We start from the raw sequence: 22,093 nt of genomic DNA, 5'->3' as shown, positions 1-22,093 counted from the left end.
ACGATCATGAAATTTTAGTTGACAATTAAATGCTATGCAAATAATTGCGACTAACGATTTAATTGTCTTTTTCTGTTCATTTTATAACACTATCAGCCTAAACTTAGCCTTATTATTGTTTAATATTACATATACACCTTATGAAGGATATTGAAACATATAAATAAAAATTGTATTTAGCTTTTAAGCTTTTTAAACAAAAATTGTAGAGGTCTGATATGACCTAATAAATATATAATATGAACAATAAATAAGAAGTTAAACGCCTTAAGATACAGTTGGTGGTGTCCTTTCCTGGTCTATACCACCCGCCCGAATTTACCACGTACGATTTACCCCACCAAATCCGCTCATCCGGTCATTTTACTGCTAATAATATTATCTACATTCACAGAAAACTAAGCCGGATAACTTCCTGGGATTAAATGCAATAATGCAGAGTAATTTCTTGTCTTAGCGCGAATGCACATACAATAATATTTGTGCTACTGCAACAAGAAATTGCCAGGGTTATCGCTTTACTGCGAATGGGTTCTTGCGTACCAGTTATCTGCACGTTTATATCACTCCACAACAGTGGAATCAGGAAGAAATGGACAAAATAACATACGTTGCTCTAGTTCTTTTTCCTATTGGCATAAATACTGACTTTGTTGCAGCAAAATAGTGGCTGTCATCAGGGACATATGTAGTCATCCCACCGTAATGAAACGCATAAACACGCACTCAGACACAAGTGTCTGTGCTGTGCAGAATTTGTATTAAACGGCGAACACAAAGAATGTTAAATCGGAATATCTTGCTGATATTTTGCGCTGGTGGAGATTGCGCACGAGCAGCCTGGAAAATGAACGAGAAGAAGAGAAAAGGAACACTAAGAGAATCAGGCTGGATCATGAAAATGTGAAACGAAGCAAGAGGGTCCAGCTGCAGACGCCTGTAGAGTGGAGCTCCACCCGAATACGGCACCTGCACAGGAAACACGTGATCTTTAAGGACGTAAAGTGGAGCTCCACCCGAATACGTCACTGCACATTAAACACGTGATCTTTAAGGACGTAAAGTGGAGCTCCACCCGAATACGTCACCTGCACAGGAAACACGTGATCTTTAAGGACGTAAAGTGGAGCTCCGGTTAGGGTTAGGGTTAAGGTTAGGGTTTATTCGCTGTAACGCAGAGTTGAGATCACGTGTTTCCTGTGGAGTGACTTATTTCCGGTGGATCTCCACTCTACAGGCATCTGCAGCTGGACTCCTCTCAAATTAAGTGGTACAAATCGGGCAGCATCGTAAAATATGCCATAAAGTGTAATGCTGCGCAGATGTGCGAGGTACAAATAGAGCAGGTGGTATTCGTCGGTTTAGAAGAGCAAGGAAATGATGTCATTAAATGAGCACTATTCAAACATTATATGATACAAAATGATGTGGAAAAAGTGATAGAAATATGCTGGTTCTCTCTCATCCAGCTAATTTTATATAGATGAATGGAGACGATTCTAACGTCTATGCAAAAAATAATCGCGATCCGGCGATAATGTAACAATTGTGACAGACCTAGGTATTCTCCAAACCTTGCTGTCTGTTGACGTTCTTATAGATACTTTTATTGAACCCTGTGGGGAAATTGCCTTTACGCATCCCTCAACTTGCTCTTTGTAGAGCAAGCTGTCCGCAAAGGGCAGCCATTATTATCATGAAGGTCTGGAGCCAAAACAGAAATCGCAGCACTCTCTTAGTGTCGAATAGCCATAGTCAATGTTCTTGGTTAATTTTGACATTTTACTGCTTGGTCCCTCCTGGTGATTCTGAGCAAGAGCAAAGGCAAATGAGGAGAAACCAGACATCCAGCAAGAATACAGAACATCCAGGCACCAGTCTGGGGCCTTAACTGTAAGATGGGGGTAATGCAATTAGAATCATGCCTGAAGGAGTATTAAGGAGGAGGTTAATCTCCTCACAGCACAGCATCCAAATAAAGACATAAAATACAATAGAAAACCATACAAGGAAAGACAATATGAACCACACATTTTAAATAAACTAAATATATTGTAGTCCTTTGCCTGGCTTGAAAGAAATGATTTTTTAATTCACCAATTATACCGGTAGCTAAAGATACTGAGTATTAATACTAAGATGTGAGGTTTCATGTCAGCATAAAATATCTCTTTGGGAACCATGTGAAAAATCTGCTGAAAGAGACAAACAGCACGATACATGGACATTTAGTGCTCACTTAAGTGACTATTCTATGAAAAAATGCTGTCCTGCAGAGGAAGATTTATAACATTGTGGTGTCCAAAACATGCTTATGTAACACCATGGTCAACTGTATGATGGAACTGTTTAATCCATCATGGAACGTGATATGTAGAGAGTCCAGCTGAAAGTGCTTATGGTCCTGCTGGTTCTTTGTGTGAAGCTGGGCTGCAGCCTTTTACGATTCCGCTGTCATTTAGAAAAAGGAAAACGACCCTTGGCAGTACATTCTAGTACAGCTCCGCATTCATTACATCATTAATCTCCTCTCATATCTGGCCTTTCCTTCAGATGCTGCTTATGTTTTGACCTTCCAGGAAAAGACTGTGATTCTCAGTTGAGTGCAGCAAAATAGTTCTGGAAAATAGTGAGTAAATGTCCCCGTTTAAATGTGAAAATTCCCCCTGCAGCCCATGATCTCATCTCTCCACCTAATTTTTCACCTTGAGTTGCTTGGTTGCACAAGGTGGTTCCAGCTAAGCTCCCTGGGCCTGAACGTTCTGCATCAGCAGCTTAGCAATCAGGCACTTGCGTGAGAACCATAGCCCAAGGCATGTCCCAGTAGTCCCAGTTCAGGCAGGTGGGTTGCCCTAAAATACCATTGTCTTTTGTCTAAACATTGTATAACACCTGCAGGTCATTCTTGCGCCATTACAGGATGCATATCTCTATAGACATGGGAACTCATAAAAAATTAACTTTATTGTTAAAATGAAAATAAAAATGTCAGATTCTGACAGCTGTTGAGTGAAGAGTATTTGCTTGGTGATGAAATCGCACTAGCTGGGTTTCTTGGGAATTTCTAGACTCTATGGGCACAGTGATAAACACAGATCTCCTCTCTGCTAAACACCTCGCATTCCTGCTGTGGTACACAGTGGAAGCATTTCATTCAGAAGGCCAGACACTTATAAGCTGTAATGTTTACAGAAGCATAAGCTGAATCCTTTTAGTGTGTCTCTTCAGAGCAAGGAGAGAGAGAGACATTATGACAAATGCAAATGTAAATAGACAGGAAAATTAACCCCATAAAGTAAAGAGACTGAAGAGCAGGCAGGCGGAGAGTGGATGGGTAGAAAGTGGACAGGCAGGCGGAGAGTGGACAGGCAGGCGGAGAGTGGGCAGGCAGGTGGAGAGTGGGTGGGTGGAGAGTGGACAGGCAGGCGGAGAGTGGATGGGTGGAAAGTGGACAGGCAGGTGGAGAGTGGGTGGGTGGAGAGTGGACAGGCAGGAGGAGAGTGGACAGGCAGGCGGAGAGTGGATGGGTGGAAAGTGGACAGGCAGATGGAGAGTGGGTGGGTGGAGAGTGGACAGGCAGGAGGAGAGTGGACAGGCAGGTGGAGAGTGGGTGGGTGGAGAGTGGGCAGGGAGGCAAAGAGCAGGCAGGCGAAGAGTGGACAGGGAGGCAGAGAGTGGGTGAGTGGAGATTGGACAGGCGGAAGGAGAGTGAACAGGCAGGTGGAGAGTGGGTGTGTGGAGAGTGGACAGGCAGGTGGAGAGTGGGTGGGTGGAGAGTGGACAGGCAGGAGGAGAGTGGACAGGTAGGTGGAGAGTGGGTGGGTGGAGAGTGGACAGGCAGGAGGAGAGTGGACAGGCAGGTGGAGAGTGGGTGGGTGGAGAGTGGGCAGGCAGGTGGAGAGTGGGTGGGTGGAGAGTGGACAGGCAGGAGGAGAGTGGACAGGCAGGTGGAGAGTGGGTGGGTGGAGAGTGGGCAGGGAGGCAGAGAGCAGCCAGGCGAAGAGTGGACAGGGAGGCGGAGAGTGGGTGAATGGAGATTAGATAGGCGGAAGGAGAGTGGGTGGGTGGACAGTGAGCAGGAAGGCAGAGAGTGGGCAGGTAGGAGGAGAGTGGACAGGCAGTGCTCCAGAGTATCGCGTGTACACTTACCCATGTAATATGTGTAATCCTGACGTGCTCTAATGTTGTGTAACAACCTGTCGTATGTCTAATGTGCAACCTTCCTGCGGAGTGTTATAGTTGTTGCTTGTTGTGTGATTATGTTAAGGGTTAAAGGCTTCTGTTTATAAAACTTGCCCTAGGATTTATTTATTTTTTTTGTTATAAATAAGTAATAAATCGTTTTATCTGGTGTTATCAGCTGATACATTTAGAGAAATTCAGACATAAATTCAGTGTTCTATTCCGTGAATGTTCCTTGTTATGTTGTTTTTATGCACTTTCAGTTGTATAATAGGATAAAAGATTAAGTGACAAAAATTTCTTGTTGAACAACGTTCTTTTTTTTTGGAGAATGGATGATGGGCCTTAATTATGGACAGTAATTAAATGCCTTAATTACATTTTCATGCTAATTAAATGTTCAGCTTCCCAAAATAAAGCAGGAGATTAGTGTCTGCTTATCACTTCAGAAATCAAAGGGATCTTCAGAACGCCAGTTGATACAGAAACTCTGGGAAAGAGAGTAGAAATGTCTGCCGTGAATATTCATAACACTGCAACACTGCAATCCTGATCTGTATCTGTTCTTCCAACTAAATAGCAATTAAAGCGTGGGTTTTTGTCCATGCATCCATTATTATCAGTTTATTTTGTCTTCGTTTATCCTTATCCTCTGAGTTAGCGACTTTTTTTAAGGCTGCGGTTGTATCGTGTTTCAGAGGCAGGCTTGGTTCCGTTCCGTGTTTGGCGGTGCTGTTAACGTCAGTATGTCCAAGGAGTCTTACCTGCGGCAGAATGCGTGGCTGGGTAGAGAGAGGCTGCCAGACAGAGCACATTGCATGTATGTCGCTTTGGCTTTTCACCTAGGTACGCTTTCTTTTGGCAGTACACTTTTGGCAATATACTAAACATCTTCGTGTCTGCTTACAATCGTTAATCGCTCATATTACAAAAGATAAAAAAAGAAAAATAAGATTGCAAAATATAAAAATTTTGTAAAAACGCAGAAGTTTGATTTTGATACTGAAAATTAACCTGCGTAGAATTAAAAAATTAATTCCCTCAGTGATAATTTTCTAAAGATGCGTTTGCTTATTATTTTATTGAGTTATAGTGTGAGTATTATACATGTAACATACAGTGTGCATGAGTGTGTAAATGATGTCATTTCAAGCCCCTGGGGGAGATTCTGCTGCCCCGTAGCAGTCAAACATGTCTCACAAGGCAGAGTAAGTGGAGATGGTATATATTTATGGCTGTATGTCTTCTGTATCACAGTTGGGGTGACAAAGAAATTCTAATAAGATTTTGTACTGTGAAATTTATGCTGCATTTCTGCTATTTTTGTGGCTGCTGTTACACACAGATCTAACCCTAACCCTAACCCTAAAATGACCCCCTGGGAGAGTCAGCTTGCTTTAAAAGGTACAGCCTTCCTTTTGTAGCATGTTGTAGTTGAAGTGCATTTAAAAAAAACACTTGCCTAGGGACAAGGATAATTAATATTCAGTAATCCCAAAGCGCTCCTAACTGATTACGTCTGATAGTCGCACTGAGCTCTGCTGCTGTAAAATAAGCAAACGGTGAAATTGGGCAGTGACTGCAGAATTAGCTTTTCCCTGCTTCATTTGTTACTATCAAGCTTGGTTTACCAGCTGGATTCTCACGTCTGTTCAGGAAATCAGGAAAACAAAAGTGAATTACCCATCCTAAAGTCATCTGCAGTGTTCAGGTGCTAACAAACTCGCAGGTGTGGAGCCGCGTCCCGGACTGGGCAGGCATCACCCAAGCTGCTGCGTCCACTTGTATCTTCCAAGCTTCAAGGGCCCCTCTGCGCTCTGGGTTGAGGCTGAGCTGGTTTGTCTTTTGGCCCAGTGCTGACGCATAGCAGTGTGGAGGGTGTGGCTTGAGCTAAACCAATGGGTGGGGTGTGCAGACGCAGCGTGTGGGCCCAGCGTGTGGGCGCAGCGTGCCAGTGCAGTGTGTGGGCTTGGAGTGTGGGCCCAATGTGCCGGCGTTGTGTGCAGGCCTGGTGTGCTGCTGGAGTGTGCCAGCACAGCGTGTGGGCCTGATGTGCCAGCGCAGTGTGCAGACACAGTGTGTGGCCGCGGTATGTGGGTGTGGCTTGCAAGCACAGTGTGCGGTCCGGTATGTGGGCGTGGCTTGCAAGCACAGTGTGCGGGCCTGGTATGTGGGCGTGGCTTGCAAGCGCAGTGTGTGGGCCTGGTATGTGGATGTGGCTTGGAAGCGCAGTGTGCGGTCCGGTATGTGGATGTGGCTTGCAAGCACAGTGTGCGGGCCTGGTATGTGGGCGTGGCTTGCAAGTGCAGTGTGCGGGCCTGGTATGTGGGCGTGGCTTGCAAGCGCAGTGTGCGGGCCTGGTGTGAGGACTCGATGTACCGGTGAAGCGTACGGGCCCAGAGTGTGGCTGCGATGTCTGGCCACTGTGAAGCATTGACCTGCGGATTTGTCTAGCTGCCTGAACAATCCTCCCATCGCCCCTAACATTGGGAGCTGGCAGAGGTGTGTCAGGCCTCTCTGCTCATCTTCACTTTTTTTTCTGCCTTCTTGTGTTCTGTTTCCACAGAAGGAGACTTTGTGGGCTCGACATTACTGGCCTACCATACAGCACATGCTAGATGTTCATCCACAGTCTATGAAGAGAATAAATGCCATGACTCATGACTCAGCAAGCGCCTTCCCTGAACATGACCAAGCTGTCACTAAGCTGCTACTTCAAAACAATGTCAAACCTTCTAGAAAAAACATACTTTTCTCATAGTTCTTCCCCATTATCATCTTTGTGACTGAGGCTGCATGTCAGAAACCAGCAGTAAATTATATATTTAACACTGAAACTTCAGTATTCATTTTAATCAGTTTGACAACAAGTTGTTTGCAGGAAGTCTGAACATACACTACACTTGTATTTTATTTTCTACTCTGAGACATATAAGCTTATATTTATTTAAATCTGGCCATCTTACTGAACGCCATTCAGGTAAATCAGCCCCCATGACGTACCCACTCTGTGGGATCTCCTGTCTGATTGCGTTGATTGCGTTTGATCTGTGTTCTCAGATAGCTGACCAGCTGCCCTGCATTTCGCTGATGAAGTCGCTGTCTTCCGCCTGAAGATGGAAACGTTGGAGTCAGAGCTGACCTGCCCAATCTGCCTGGAGCTCTTTGAGGACCCTCTGCTGCTGCCCTGCGCTCACAGCCTGTGTTTCAGCTGTGCCCATCGCATCCTGGCCTCCCACTGCACCTCCAGTGAGCCCGTGGAGTCCGTCCACGCCTTCCAGTGCCCCACCTGCCGGTATGTCATCACCCTCAACCAGAAGGGCCTCGAGGGACTGAAACGCAACGTCACCCTGCAGAACATCATCGACCGCTTCCAGAAGGCCTCCGTAAGTGGGCCCAATTCCCCCAGCGAGACGCGACGTGAGCGCACCTTCGAGGACACCACCATGACGTCGCCCGGTGAAACAGTGCAGTGCCAGTTCTGCGAGCAGGACCCACCGCAGGATGCTGTCAAGACCTGCGTCACCTGCGAGGTGTCCTACTGCGAAGAGTGCCTGAAGGCTACGCATCCCAACAAGAAGCCGTTCACCAGCCACCGGCTGATCGAGCCCCTGCCCGACTCGCACCTGCGTGGCCTCCTGTGCCTCGAGCACGGGGATGAGAAGGTGAACATGTACTGTGTCACCGATGAGCAGCTCATCTGCGCCCTGTGCAAGCTGGTGGGGCGGCACCGCGACCACCAGGTGGCAGCACTCAGCGAGCGATACGAGAAGCTGAAGGTACAGTGATTGCAGCGATTACTGTCCCCTGGTCATGTGATTGACTGTAAGGGAAGAATCTGGATGTGCAAAACCGTTAAAATGATGTATGGTACCAGTGAAAAGTCTGGATGCACCTACTGAAAATTATTTGTTTTTCATCAAGATTATGACCATAAGCTATCTTGAGGGTATGTAGTATAATGCTACTGTGACAGATGGCCTGGCCAACACTGTCCCCTGACCTAAACTCTAGAGAGCAGGTTTGGGATGAGCTGGACTAAAGAGTAAGAGCGAGGCAGCCAACGTGTGCCCAGAACTTGGGTAAACTCCTGCAGGACTGTCGGAGAAGCTGGAGGGAATTATGCCAAGAGTCTGCAATGCTGTTATCAAAGCAAAAAGGTCACTTTTAAAATCTGAGAACATTTTTAGATGTTAAACACTTCTCTTAGTCGTTGTAATATTACTCTATTGCCTCAAGGCCTTTTACTATAAGGTGAATAACAGCTAAAATAATCACAAACATTAAGAGCAGGTGCGTCCAGATGTTTGAGAGGTACTGAAATAATAATAATAATAGTATAGTAAGTATTATTACTACTTACAAAGGCTGCATTAATCGGTAGGTAAGATCATAGAGAATATACAGTATAATAAGACTAAAATGTTGTTCTTTGGAAAAGGACTGGAAAGCTAGTCAGATTTAAAAAGCATAAACATGCATAATCATAATATCTACCGCACGGTTCTGCAGAATTTCTTTCTAAAAGTTGCACTTTGCATTTCGCGGGCTGACATTTGGGTCGGCTTATCGAGCACAGTTACGGTGTCAGCGTAGTAAATATGCCGTGAAATACTTTACACTTATGTAAAGTATTAGTATATGGCTCCAATTATCAGCCTTACGTGCCTCGTTGATTAGCAGTTAATGACTCTTGGGGCTGCCGCTTTCATACTAAGCGGCACTAAGCGCACTCCCATAATCGCTTGTAATTAATTGAGCTTTCTATGAGCTTTGAATGTAGTCAGTGAGGGCGATGGGGAAAAAAGGTCAAGAATTTGATTCACTTTAACCACGAACAAAGCCCCGTCAAAGCAAACAACATCCACGACTCTGGGTGTGTGTCGTGACGAGAAGCCCCGTGAAGACCGAAGCGAGCAGAGAATCCCCTACCTTATCCAGGGCTGATCTGACTCAGGAGTGAATCTGCACATTCCGCAGCTTTTACAAGTGCCCTGTCATTCGAGGTGCAGCTGAACGATTAAGCTTTATGTTTTTTAAACCAAGCCTAAATCTCTGAATTGATTTTTTTTTAGAAGATCACAAGTCTAACATGAACAGCCGTGCAGAGTTTAGAGAATTACACATAATCTGCAGGGGAACATCGATGGATATCAGCTGCACAGAACTGTGTCATTAATATTTAACGTAAATGTTATGGTTAAGGTTAGGGTTTATTCGCTGTACATACAGGTAACTGTGTCACTTTAATATTTATTGTAAATCTTACTTATTGGCTTCCGTAGTAAATGCAGTAAAGGTGCATTTCCAATTAGTCCTCTCACTTAATTTACATTTCAATTTCAGATACATGAATACAGAAATGCCCGCTTTTGAATTTTAAGGAAATAATAATTTTTTTTTTTTTTTTTTTTTAATAATAAAAAAAGTTTTTGACGAAAAAATGCTTTTTTTTTTTTTTTAAATCACTAGAGCAATGGTGCTGACCTTAGGGAAAAACTCAGAGACAAGACAAGTTTTTTATTGTTCACTGTGAATATTTCACACGCATTTCAGCAAGGAATATGAACGTAATATCGAAAACATGCTGCTCTTCACTAAAGAACGTCTCCGTCTCCTTATTTGAACTCATGTCTGACTTCTCTCGTTTGGTCTGAAGTCCTCCTGTTCACTAACACTCACAGGGTTTGTTTTCTGATATCGTTTTCCTAATGAAAAAATCTACAGCTTTTACTAGAATAATTGAATCTATATTGAATCTATAATTTAATTGATTCCTAAGTTTCTACTTAACTGGATTTTTTTTCCTTTAAATAGCATCTTAATGTATACCGCAGGAAGGCAAATGTGTCGGTTTAGATACTGAAATATGACCTTCCAGGTCCTGTGTGAGGTCTTACCTACTGACTTACTGGTGTTGTCATAGTTACAGAGAAGAGCTCTGGACGTCTCACCCTCCCAGCTGAAAGGCTTTAGATGGCTTTCTGAGTGATATTAGTAGGATCACAGTGACTGGCTGAAAGACCTTCTCTGCTTATAGTGTGTGAGAAGCAAAGAGGGATGAGTGTGTGAGATATTTGGTCCAGCAACCATGTGGACTCGGGCCAGTACTCCATCCTCAGTGGCCCATCTATGCTTTGGCTGACAGCAGAACATATGGATACTAATGAGAGTGCAAGAGGCTTCGCTCTGCATTCAGCTGGACTCTCACCTTTGGTAATCTTGTGCTTATAAGATGCCCTGTTTTTCAGCCCTGTTTACCTCGGATCAGAGTTTATTAGGCATAATAAGATGTTAGATTCACAAAAATGTTGTCCTGAAGGCTAAGCTCAGTCCTGGAAAAGACTAAATTTACTACACCACTGTCATTCTCGATTTAATACACCATCAGTATGTTTAACAGCTTGTCTATAAAAAAACAAATGTGTTATTTTGTGACACCTGCAGGTCCATGGGACAGAGTGTGTGTGTGTAAGATTTGTCCATTGTCTGCTCTTTCCTTTTTTGTTATCCACACAACAAACATTTTTTAACTTCATCTGCTTAAAAATTGGCAGAGCATGTTGCTTATTATCCATTTTCATGTTTTTTATTCAATTTTATTATCATGTGTCTTAATTATTCTGTTATTGGAATAGAATGGTAACATTGCATTCATCCCCATTGGGAAAACTGCGTTTTCAGCTTCCCCATCCTGCTCTCCACGAGACAGACAGACTCATATACAGGAGAGCACAAGCTTTTGGGGTGACAGCGAAGGCTGAGCCAGTGTGTCGCACCCTGGATCTGGGGCTTAAGGGCCTCGCTTAAGGGCCCAAAACTTGCATCAGTCTACTGGCCATGCCATTCAAACTCGTGACCTTTCCAATCACGACTTCCGAGAGTTGTTACCAGCTCAGCCACATACTTTCCCCAAAATATGCTGCACTTAATGAATTTGCATGTCACTCTTGCAGAGGAGGCCATGCGTATCCTTGCTGTTTTGTTCCAGTTTTAGTATTAGTGCATTTGCCTTAATATGAATATGAATGTAATGACTTCAGTTCACTAAACATTCACTTAGTTTGTTCTAATTTGTAAATCAGACATCTCCTGAGCTGCAATTTATTCTGAAAGACATGTCTGATACTTTGGTTAAACCCATCATTTTACTTATGAAGTGAAACTTTTAGAATTTTATGGAATTTCTGTAAAATTAATGAAATGACATGGAGATACAGGCCACTCTCAGAAGAAGAGTCGGCATGCAAAATGAACAGCCCTTAACATGCTCCATTTCATATTTTTAACTCTGCCCGGGTACAGAGTGTGCCATGAGTTTTTTGTCCTGCCAAGTGGCGGCATGTCATTACCCTATTTGGGTAAGACTATGGAAGCCAGGGGAAATGGTCAGCAGAGGAGATTTTAGGAACCAAAAGTAGCAATTATCCATTTGGATACATTCTTTAGATTAGTCCTCAACTGACTGCCTGAGATTTAACCATAAACTCCAACAAACATCACAATTTTGGAAGCTTGGAAGCTACATTGTAACCCTTCAAAGAACATGAATACTGTACATTTGTTGATAGCATGTGGTTTTATATCAGCTACATTTTTGCCCATGTTTATTTAGTAGGAAGTGTGATTAAAAACTCCACAGGAGTCGATCATCAGCCCTGTGCACATGGGTGGCTGACTGCCCGAATCCCAGCTGGCCCTGGCTGGACTAACTGGCTTTGCTGGGATTTCAAAGGACCAGCTGAGTCAACCCACAATGGTTTTAAGTGAGATCAGTGGATCGTGGGAGGAGCTGCAGGACGTGTGACACTCCGGGGTTTAGTGTGTGCAGCACTTGCGTAAATTCTCAGGTTTTCAGGTTTGCCTTTTTCTTTGCATTTTGTTTGTTTTTTCTTAGGGGGGGGGGGGGGGTACGCTGTTTGCTTGAATATACCCTGCTATCCAGTTCCTCTGCCCTGATCTTCCAAAACTTATTAGGAAACACACAGACAAATATGTATTTCAATTTAAAAATGCCGGAATTACACTGTATAACATTTAATGATAATACATGTAGACTATATGGCTACTAAGTTATGACCCATGAATGTCATGCAGTTACATGACTATCATAAAGCTTGGAAATATGCCATGACATTTTTTATATTTTAAATTATGGAGCCACATCACAGATTTCTGCTGTCTTAAATCTTTTGTTCGCCTGACTTTATGCATTCATATAAATCTCCTGTTCTTGTGTATTACGACAGAAGCAGTTCTGTTTGTTTTACATAAAAATTTCACCTGTATTTGCTTTTTCTCAAGAATCTTTTTGCACGTCGTTTGAAATTTGTATAAGAGAGGAAAGGAGGAGCGGCTGACATCCAGACACAGGCTGCTTCCTTTCCGCGTCATAAATGAACCTCTTCTAACTTTTGGTTGCTCAGCTGCTGTTGTACATCCCCGCAGTAATAATCATTAGAAATGTTTCTGTATAATCTTACCAGCCATCTCTGTTTAATTTCAATGCTCTGCCGCAAACTGTAGCACTTTAAAGGAGATAATTTACTAGTGATATTTACTAATATGCCATTTCATACGAAAACCACTTTGTAACTCTGGAAGATATGGATATTATTAGTGGTTTCTGGAAATTATAAAATTTGAATCTATTTTCAGTCTTTTCCCCCTTTTCATGAATTTAACATTTGCCATATGGGTTAGGAAAGTTGACTTCCTTGAAATGTATTCGCTGATAAAGTGTACATATATTCCATAAGTAATAAAGCTGCAATATCACAGAACGGGACTGTAAACAGAAAGTAAACAGAACGGGACTGATAAAAACCGCTGGAATTGTCAGGATGGACCACAGGGAAAGATGGACGGTCCAAAGAGCGGCTGTCAGACACCAGGCTAAACTGAAATAAAAAGGCAGTATAAGCGAATAGGGACCATGAGGGCCCAAAACAAAGGCAGGTAGGGCATTAAGAATAAATAAGAACTGTCACCCAAGGAAACACCGGGGAAATAGTGACATGGAGCACATGGCCACCCTGGGTACGGCCCGCCGCGAAGACAAGGACTTATAACCAAGGTGATTGTTTTCATTTAACCGCACACCTCGAAGTGAGTTAGGCCTATTGTGCTTTTACCATGGCAACAACAGGGTTCCAACACTACATGCTTGTCACAGTTAATTTTTCAGAAGAAAATAATTTCAATAAACTTTAAGGGTAGAATGTTTGTCAGGCTGCTCACTGGAAGCAAGTCCCTTAAGTTACCATAGAAACAGTCAACAGACTGCTGCTTACATTTTAAAAACCAAGGAAAATGATGCTGATAGGAATGACTGCGCATTAATCAGTGTGAGTAATGAATCGTAGTTTACCGTACCCCTGCCCTACTGAATGCCACACCTGGGGAGTGATGACTGGGCGGCTTTAACTTCGGGGGACGTCCCCTAGTCCTGAGAGCTGGCCTACAGGATGAGGTCTCTAGGCCTCCATAATCAGGTGGGGGCCGAGGATATGCATGGCTGAACCCAGGAGAATTCCTCAAGAACATACATCTCCCTCTCGACGAGACCTTACAGCAGATGCTCGCTAAGCGTGGCTATCAGTTTAGTGGGGGCTGAACTAATTATTTGTCCATGTGATGGCTGGTTCTTCTGTCATACTCATGGCTGGTAACGCCTTGAGTGACAACGCGGTTCCCAGCTTGAGATACTCGGGGGGGCGATTCCGGAATTCCGGAGCCAAAACTTGGGAATCAGGATTCTTACTCTAAGCAGGCCATCAGCTTTACTTGATAGTTTTCTTGTAAAATGCACAGGTTATTTAGCAGGAAAGACGTCCAGGTTTACAGTGTCTGTGACAGTAACAGTGCACACATGTCATGCCAGCTGTCCCTGCTGGGCTGCGTGAGTCATGACATTTCTCTGCATTTGTGTGTGTGCGAGACAGAGAGTTGGAAAGTTTATGACTTCCCTCTCTAAGTATAAAAAAGCACCAGTATCAGCACAATGCCTAGAGAAAAGCAGTAAAACAGTACTCCCATTGCAGTGAGCAGTACTGCAGTGAGCAGTACTGCTACACACTGTAGTAATTTTCTGCAACCGTATCATTATGCTCCAGGGAAATTAAAGGTACCAACCTGGCTTCTCAGGTCGAGAATGCAGCCTACATTTATTATCATATTTTCAATTAAAAAATAATTAATGCATAAAGCTTTTTCTGCATAAAAAAGCCATAATCACGTATCTAGCTGCAAGGATACAATCAGCATTTTAAATTCATTTGTGTAAACAGATGCTCTGTTTTAAAAAATGACATGAGCAGTTTGCTTGATGTTCTTTATGTGCTTGATACTGAGACATACGTCATTATTACTGTATATATACATACAGGCACACACACGCCCTATTTGTATATACAGCAGTAAATGGATAGTTCATTCTTGCCTTTTTTATAGTTTGCTCCAGAATAATAAGACCCACATATACAGCATGTCAATGAACATTTAATAGTGTATATGCTTTTTACTGGTAGAGCAGTTTTTTCTTAATTTTTCACTGCATTAAAAATGCTGCTTGTAGATTCTACTCCTCATCTCAGTTATAACGGGGTCTGAGTTGCTCCTCCAGCTTTGTGTAACTGGCAGCTGCCTGGAGATCTCCGCAGGCTGTAAGGAGAAGGTGTGACAGGCGTGATCAGAGGGCCTGACACACAAAACGAGTGGTAAGACCAAAGCAGAGAGCACCCTCTCTTCAAATCTAGGTGCTTTGAAATATCTAGAATGGATATTGCTCATTGTGAGTCTTCACATGTTAATTGGCAGCCTGTACTGCTGCTGTTATCAATGTGCAGCATTTTATGGTGTGTGTGTGTATGTGTGTGTGTGTGTGTGTGTGTGTGTGGGTGTGTGAGCTCCTGAGTATGTAGATCCACAGTTGCTAGTCTCTCAGTGCCTTAAGGATTTCTTGTCATGTGTCACTCAGCCAGGTGTTTTACACCAACGTCTAAATAAAATTCAGGCTTCTGGGATATGTATCTTAACGTGGAATGCACAGGCACATAAATCACACAAGGCAGAATATATATTTTTCAAGAGCATAAATGCAGAGTAACATTTCCCCCCATTTCTTGCAGAAATCTGTTTGCTTGCGAAAATGGGTGATTCCATTGGTTGATGTTTTGCAGCATGTTGAATGGTTGATTCGCAAAGCCTGCCATAGAGAGGCTTCCCACTGCCTCGCCCCTTAGCAGCCTTTCACTGCCGAAAAGGGATTTTCACCTTGGTCCTGGGCCCAGAGGCCCTTACAAACCCAATTAAGCTCATGCCAGCTGTGCCGGATGCTTCTCTGCCGTGCGCTTTCCTCCGCCTGCTTTCATCCCGTTAGATGCTGATAGTCACCACGGACATACCATGTCACTTTACTGCAATTTGCACTGTCGGAGTGCCACTGATACTAAGACTCATTATTTGTCACAGATATTTATTTATTTATTTGTTTGTTTGTTTGCTCCTACATGCCACTAATGTGCCTAACTGCTTCCATCACTGCCCATTCAAATATCCCATCATTGTTTACTTTTACATTCTGTGTCAGTATTGTCATTATTTTATTTATTTGCTTGTTTGTTTGTTGCACTTGTCCTGTCTATCTCTGTGCGTCATGTATAGCCCTGTGCACTGGGGAGCGTTATTTCTTGTCCCCATATGCAGTATATGGTTGTTGTGACAATAAAGCCGCATTTGACTGCATTGACTTAATTTCTGTATTGAAATGATAAACGTTTAACATGTCAGTGAGTAGGACATCTGCATTTATTGACTTGTAATAACCTAAAATGTTACATGTATGTGTTTCTTTGGAGTGCTCTTGTCCATAAAGGTCCATAAAGTCCTGGAGAAGGGGGGGGCGGGTTCTGACATGGAAGATGATGTCAGTCTACATAGTATTTAATGACTGATGCGTATACATAACTTCCATCAATACAAATATATGTACAAGTTTTATCAATAACATGCATGCTTAAGTAAACTCAAAGCATGTATATTCTAATTAAAGGTTGTGTGTTTTAATATCTTTACACTAGATATATACTGTTAGTACTGGTGAAGGAGTTTAAGTTACTTGTTTTAAAATGTCACATTGTTGGTGCACGTGCTTAACGGTGTACAAAATTAATAGTTCTATTATTGATTGCAACATTTTCATTGCATAAGCAGAAAGCCTTGTAATGGGTTGTTGTTGGTTATTCTGTATACAGTTTAGTTTGAGGTGTTGACTGTCATAAAGCGGAGCGGAGTAGCTAGGATAAGGGAGGAGGCTTCAGTTGGATGGGGAGATCCGTAAATGAGTTGTGACAAGCCGTCAAAGAGGCGGGAGATGTCAGTTTCTTGTTGCCTTTCTTCTCCTTTGAAGTTGACGGGTATGATTGCAGGCTGTAAAATTCTTCATGATTTCTATGCATAAAACTAAAGAGCTTTGAAAAGAGTTTCTCTTACGTCTCTGCTCCCTGTGCAGCAAGCGCTGGACTCCAACCTCAGCAGTTTAATCAAGAGGAACAATGAACTTGAAAATCTCATGGGCAAGTTAATCCAAACATGCCAGAATGTGGAGGTAAGAAGATTGCAGCTTATTATCTCTGCTGTTTGTGCCCGGTGTCTGTAATTGTGAATATGAACCTTAAGTATACCTTTAGGAAGCTTAAATGAAAATGCATCTCATGCAGTTAGGCAAACTGTTTCGTAGTTGTTTACCATTGAGAATACAGGTTAATATTTTCCAGCCGTAGGGAACTGTCATTGAAAGTAAGCAAAAACAGGACACTAATTTGGCCCAGCATTGTAGTGATAATATAACAAAAAGCAGGCTGGCGGTGATGCTCATTCTCGCCTGCGGACTGTTCCTCTGTATGGCTTAGGGTGTGTGTGTGTGTGTGTGTGTGTGTGTGTGTGTGTGTGCGCCTGCGTGTCAGTATTACAGTCCCACACACCAGCAGGCCAATCTCTTCATGTCCCAGCACTGAATAATCTGATCCACCTGATCAGGGAGCTGTGCTCACGCTGTACCCTGCAGAGCTGGAAAGCCTGTCTTCCCACACCACCAAGAAACTGCTGTCACATATCAGTAGGTTTAACTTGCAGTGTTTGCTCAGCTATTGCCCAAGAATCTTCATGCAACATGGAATTCAGATATTATTTGGACATTGATGGCAAGCACTTCTCTTGCTTCTTTGCAGAATAATGTTCATTCATAAAACAGGAAGTAGATATCGACTTGGTTAGCCAACGACATGCTGAAAATTGAATGGGAACAGCCTTTAAATCATGTAGCTCTTACCCACTTCACCGGATTCCACATTTTAGATGAACGGCCAGTAAATCAATTGTTTTCTTCACCAGGTAAATGCTTCAAGGCAGGAGAGCAAGCTGATTGAAGAATGTGATGTTCTGATTGACGTCATTCAGCAGAGACGGCAAATAATTGGGGCAAAAATCAAAGAAGGCAAGGTACTGTAGTATACTGAAGCATGGCTTTCCATTTCATATAAAAATGCTACATATTCTGAAATGAGGTAATTGCACTTTATAAGTAAAACAAATAGATTTAATAGACTGCTACACACTTATTCGGGTGGTGCTTTTCTACTAAATTTTGACTATACAAGTGAGAGATGCCAACTGAGACCGAGCATGGGAGACGACCCCCCGCAGCGAGAGAGAGAGAAGAACCATCGGCTCAGATGTGATCACGTGACGCTCGGCAGACAAAGCATATACGTAATACTCGTATTGCAAGACCTCGCTCGTTTATCAAGTTAAAATTTGTGAAAAAATTTTGCTCGTCTTGCAAATGCTCGTAAACCAAGTTACTCGCAATCTGAGGTTAGACTTGTATTTGTTGCATTTGGAATCTGCTTAGTAGGATTTATGTATTTGTTTTCCTATTTGAGGTTAGAGAATGTTGATTGAATAAAAAGGAAAGAGGAAAACAGGAAGCAGGAAACAGGAAGTTTGTTGGTCTTGTATGACAAGTCATGTGGCCGGTCCAGTAAATAGTGAAAAAGGAAATCTGCCTGCGTCCCTTGACTAAAGACACAGCCCACACACCTTTTTGTTAACCCATTACATATATGTGCTGTGTACTTTCATTGGGGTGTTGGCCTAAATGGTAAAAATCAGATTTCCCCCCAGACAAGCATCACATGCAACAAGAATCTGTATAAACATACATGAATTTACTTATAAGCAACTGTAAGGCACTGGAACAGCAGAAGGAAATACTAGACTTATTTTACGATTGTCAATCTCCAGAAATAGTGAAACAACCTGAATAGAGATTATTCAGCTAGTTGGTATCACTAGCAGATTGAAAATGGTACAGTCTTACTTTTCTGTGTATCATGTCCGCTGAGATTTGTATGCCTTTGTGAATCCATGCTGACATCCCATATATCAGATCTCATATTAAGCTATAAATCATATACTAGTGAAATTTAAATTCCTCTTTGATGTCAGCTATGCTCAGTCTTTTGGTCCTTCACTTCTAATGTCTGGGATCGTTAAAATGCAACTGTGTCAGTGCACTAATGCTCCAGTTCAATTTTGTAACCTCATTTCATCACTTTGACAGTGCTGCTCTCCGTTAGGTCAGACAGAAAATAACGAGATTTGCCTAATGTTGTAATATGCATGAGAAACCTGAATATTTACGCCAGTTTTTTTCCCCTGCTATTTGTGGATCACGCTTAGGGTAGACAGATCAGTCTGACTAGTTGACTTTACCCCAAGGCCAAGTGCCTTTGACGTCCATGTAGGGGAAGTTGAATAAATGTTTATGGACAGATTGTAGCCAATGTATCTCGGTAGGTGAACGGGCATTTGAAGAGCAACTATTCTTGAAAATGACAAGTCTTCTCTGCACCAGGGAAAATAACCCAGGCTACTTTGGATTAGCATAAGGACGCCTGGCTACTGGGAGACCTTACTTTTCAGTTTCAGTTACAGACATGCTAATGCTTTGTTCGCAATGAAGGTAAAACATATTAAGAGCAATGGGAAGACGAGTACTGAACATAGGAACTTCATTACATTTACCACTTATTTTTGTATGTCTTACTTATCCAAAGTTCTTCAATTTCTAATTTTTGATATTCATTACATTGGTAAATTCATTACTACTACTAATAATAAGAACGATGATGATTACTATTATTATTATTTACCGAATGAGTCCATTTGCAGCATAAGCTATCTTATGGAAACCATTTCCAAAGGCGTTTGGATTAACCATCGTTAGTCTCTTTTAAAAGCCTGCAGTACACGACGAGACCTGCTTTCATTCTTCTCTAGGACATTGTCATCTGTTTGTATTCCCTGATGTGATGAAAGTTATCCAAGGACTTTGCATTTTGTATGCGTGCTATGCATCTAATTCCTAAGAACCTTTCCCCCACTGGTACTCTTTAGAAACAGTTCTGTCATTTCTCCGCTGATGGATTCTCTAATTTCACATTATTATGTATGTGATGTGCTGTGTATGACAGCCTATAAATGAGTTTAGATGAGGAGACAGAAAGTGCCTGTATTCTGTCATCGTCCGAGTTAATGTCAAACATGCCATTGTTCTATAGTCACCGTTAGGAATTAGTGGATGGCGTGAGATTTATGAGTTGGCTAGTTTGTCACCCTGCCAGCACCCAGCATCTCCCAGTCACCATCTCCCAGTCACCATCTCCCAGTCACCATCTCCCAGTGACTGCGGCCTGTGGGTGGGGGTTGTTCACAGAGCTCAGGCCTTACAAAAGGAGTTCGAAGCTGTTACAGTGGTTTTGGAGTACTTGGTAACAGAGGATATGATTGGGTGTTATGTCATGGGCTGCACCCAGAACAATAGCTCATTTATAAATGTCTAGTCATTTTATAAGTGGTATTTCTTTCATTTAATCAACAATATGGACTACAATACTCTAAATACATGAACTTGTTAAATATTTGGATATTGATTGTATTTGTGTTACTAGAATTCATGAGAAGTATCTTCAATGCTCATGATTCCTGCCTGTGAATTTAATGATCCTGACTTTTGCACCCCGATTCTGTCAGGTGGCAAGGCTGCGCAAACTGGCGCAGCAGATCGCCGGCTGCAAGCAATGCATCGAGAGATCCTCCTCACTCGTGGCTCAGGCAGACCAGACCCTCAAAGAGACTGACCACGCCCGCTTCCTGCAGACAGCCAGAAACATCTCTGAGAGGTAAATCTTTGGGCTTTCTGACTTCATGAAAAATACACAGATTGAGCATGCAGGTGAACATAGGGGTTAAAATGCAAGCTTAATGTTTTGCATCAATTCAAAGAAAGAAAACGCTCAGTTCTGTACTATTCCATGCAAACTGTTTAATATACTTATACAGTTTAACAAACTGTTAAATATAACTAAATGGTTTTCGAAAGGTTTTAGATGAATCAGCAGATTAAGTAACATGATCTGTAAGAAACAAATATCAACTATACCATTTACCTATCAGGAGTGAGGGGACAGCGTGTGGTGCAGTGGGCTAAGCCTGTGTGCCTGTAATCAGCAGGTCACAGGTTCAAACCCAGCCTCAGCGTGTCTGTGGCTCCTTGAGCAAGGCCCGTAACCCCCAGCTCCCTGGGTGCCATTTGGGTGGCAGCCCTTCGCAGACAGCTTACTCTACATGGAGCAAGCTGAGGGAGGCATAAAGACAATTTCCCCACGGGGGATCAATAAAGTATCAATTATTATTATTAACTGACAGGTATAAATGTATCTGTATTTCAGGGTATCTGTGGCAATGATGTCGTCTCAGGGTCTGATACCAGAAATTAACCTGAATGACACGTTTGATACATTTGCGTTGGACTTTTCCCGGGAGAAGAAGATGCTGGAGTGTCTGGACTACCTTACTGGTAACTAAGTATCACTATCCCTTTGTAAATGAAAGGTCCAGTTCGGAATGTGAGGAGTTGACCCTACATGGTAATGTGAAAATAACTGGAAGTTCATTAGAAGATCACTGTTTGGAACCTATTATCCCAGATGCCCTTGAGGTCTTCTGGTGTGTCAGTCAATTAGCAAAACAAACCTGCAGATTTCTCACTTGGCTCTGCTTTTCTGCTACATGCAGGTGGCTTCTTCTCAAGTATGACCCAAGAAATGATTCGAGACCCAGAAGAACAAATATGTTGTAATGGTTTTAGCTGCACTTGAGATCAACAGACTTTGATATGTTTTCATTCTGGGGCATTTTCTGCAGGGATTTTGTGTTTCTCCCTGTTTTATTTTTACATTTGTGTTGAGGCAGACGGTTCTGCTCAGAGCACAGCCAGCTAACCAGCTTGGGCCTTAATGTGTAGCTATTACAGAAGTGGATCAACCATAATGGCAGCCAATCAGACACAGAACCCCCACATCAGACCTCAAGCCGCCCCGTATCTGACCGAGTGTGAAACAGGAAGTGAAGTTTGCCATTGCAGGATATGATGCATCAGTTTCATCAGCTGTATCCACCTTTCTGATTCCACTAACGACCGAATTAAGGTTTTGTATCATGTTTTCCGTTGCAGCTCCGAATCCTCCTGGAATCCGGGAGGAGCTTTGCACTGCATCATATGACACCATCACAGTCCACTGGACGTCAGACGACGAGTTCAGCGTTGTCTCCTATGAGCTTCAGTACACCATTTTCACAGGACAGGCCAACATCATTAGTAAGTACACAGGCCAGCTTCTAACAAGGCATAAGTTACATACTATTTGCATTTGTTCTGAACATCTACTGACAAATGTTAGCTCAGTAACAAAATTGCTGAATTTTTGTTTACTGGTTATTTTTTCCATTAAAAAACAAATAATCTAGCTTTAAAGTTGGGAATGCTTCCCATTTCATTATTGTGGCA

At 42.7% G+C, this 22,093-nt stretch overlaps 1 protein-coding gene across 6 annotated transcripts in view; it reads left to right on the top strand.

Moving 5' to 3' along the window:
- Window positions 1-22,093, top strand: part of LOC125710077 (E3 ubiquitin-protein ligase Midline-1-like) — a 43,498-nt gene that overhangs the window by 12,707 nt on the left and 8,698 nt on the right. For 3 of the 6 annotated variants that reach the window (XR_007382911.1, XM_048979281.1, XM_048979284.1), the window contains exons 2-7: window positions 6,749-7,961; window positions 16,694-16,789; window positions 17,575-17,682; window positions 20,278-20,426; window positions 20,976-21,103; window positions 21,761-21,904. Coding sequence is in view for 5 of the 6 variants with exons in the window: in XM_048979281.1 (XP_048835238.1) it covers window positions 7,299-7,961; window positions 16,694-16,789; window positions 17,575-17,682; window positions 20,278-20,426; window positions 20,976-21,103; window positions 21,761-21,904 (1,288 nt within the window). In the remaining variant the exon portion in view is untranslated. The remainder of the gene's footprint in view (window positions 1-6,748; window positions 7,962-16,693; window positions 16,790-17,574; window positions 17,683-20,277; window positions 20,427-20,975; window positions 21,104-21,760; window positions 21,905-22,093) is intronic. The other 3 variants (XM_048979285.1, XM_048979282.1, XM_048979283.1) reach the window with 2 other exon arrangements.

Source organism: Brienomyrus brachyistius, chromosome 16 (assembly GCF_023856365.1).
Source record: "Brienomyrus brachyistius isolate T26 chromosome 16, BBRACH_0.4, whole genome shotgun sequence".
Classification (NCBI taxonomy): Eukaryota; Metazoa; Chordata; class Actinopteri; order Osteoglossiformes; family Mormyridae; genus Brienomyrus; species Brienomyrus brachyistius.
The sequence above is the reverse complement of the archived record's forward strand: the minus strand, read 5'-3'. Positions and strand labels throughout refer to the sequence as shown.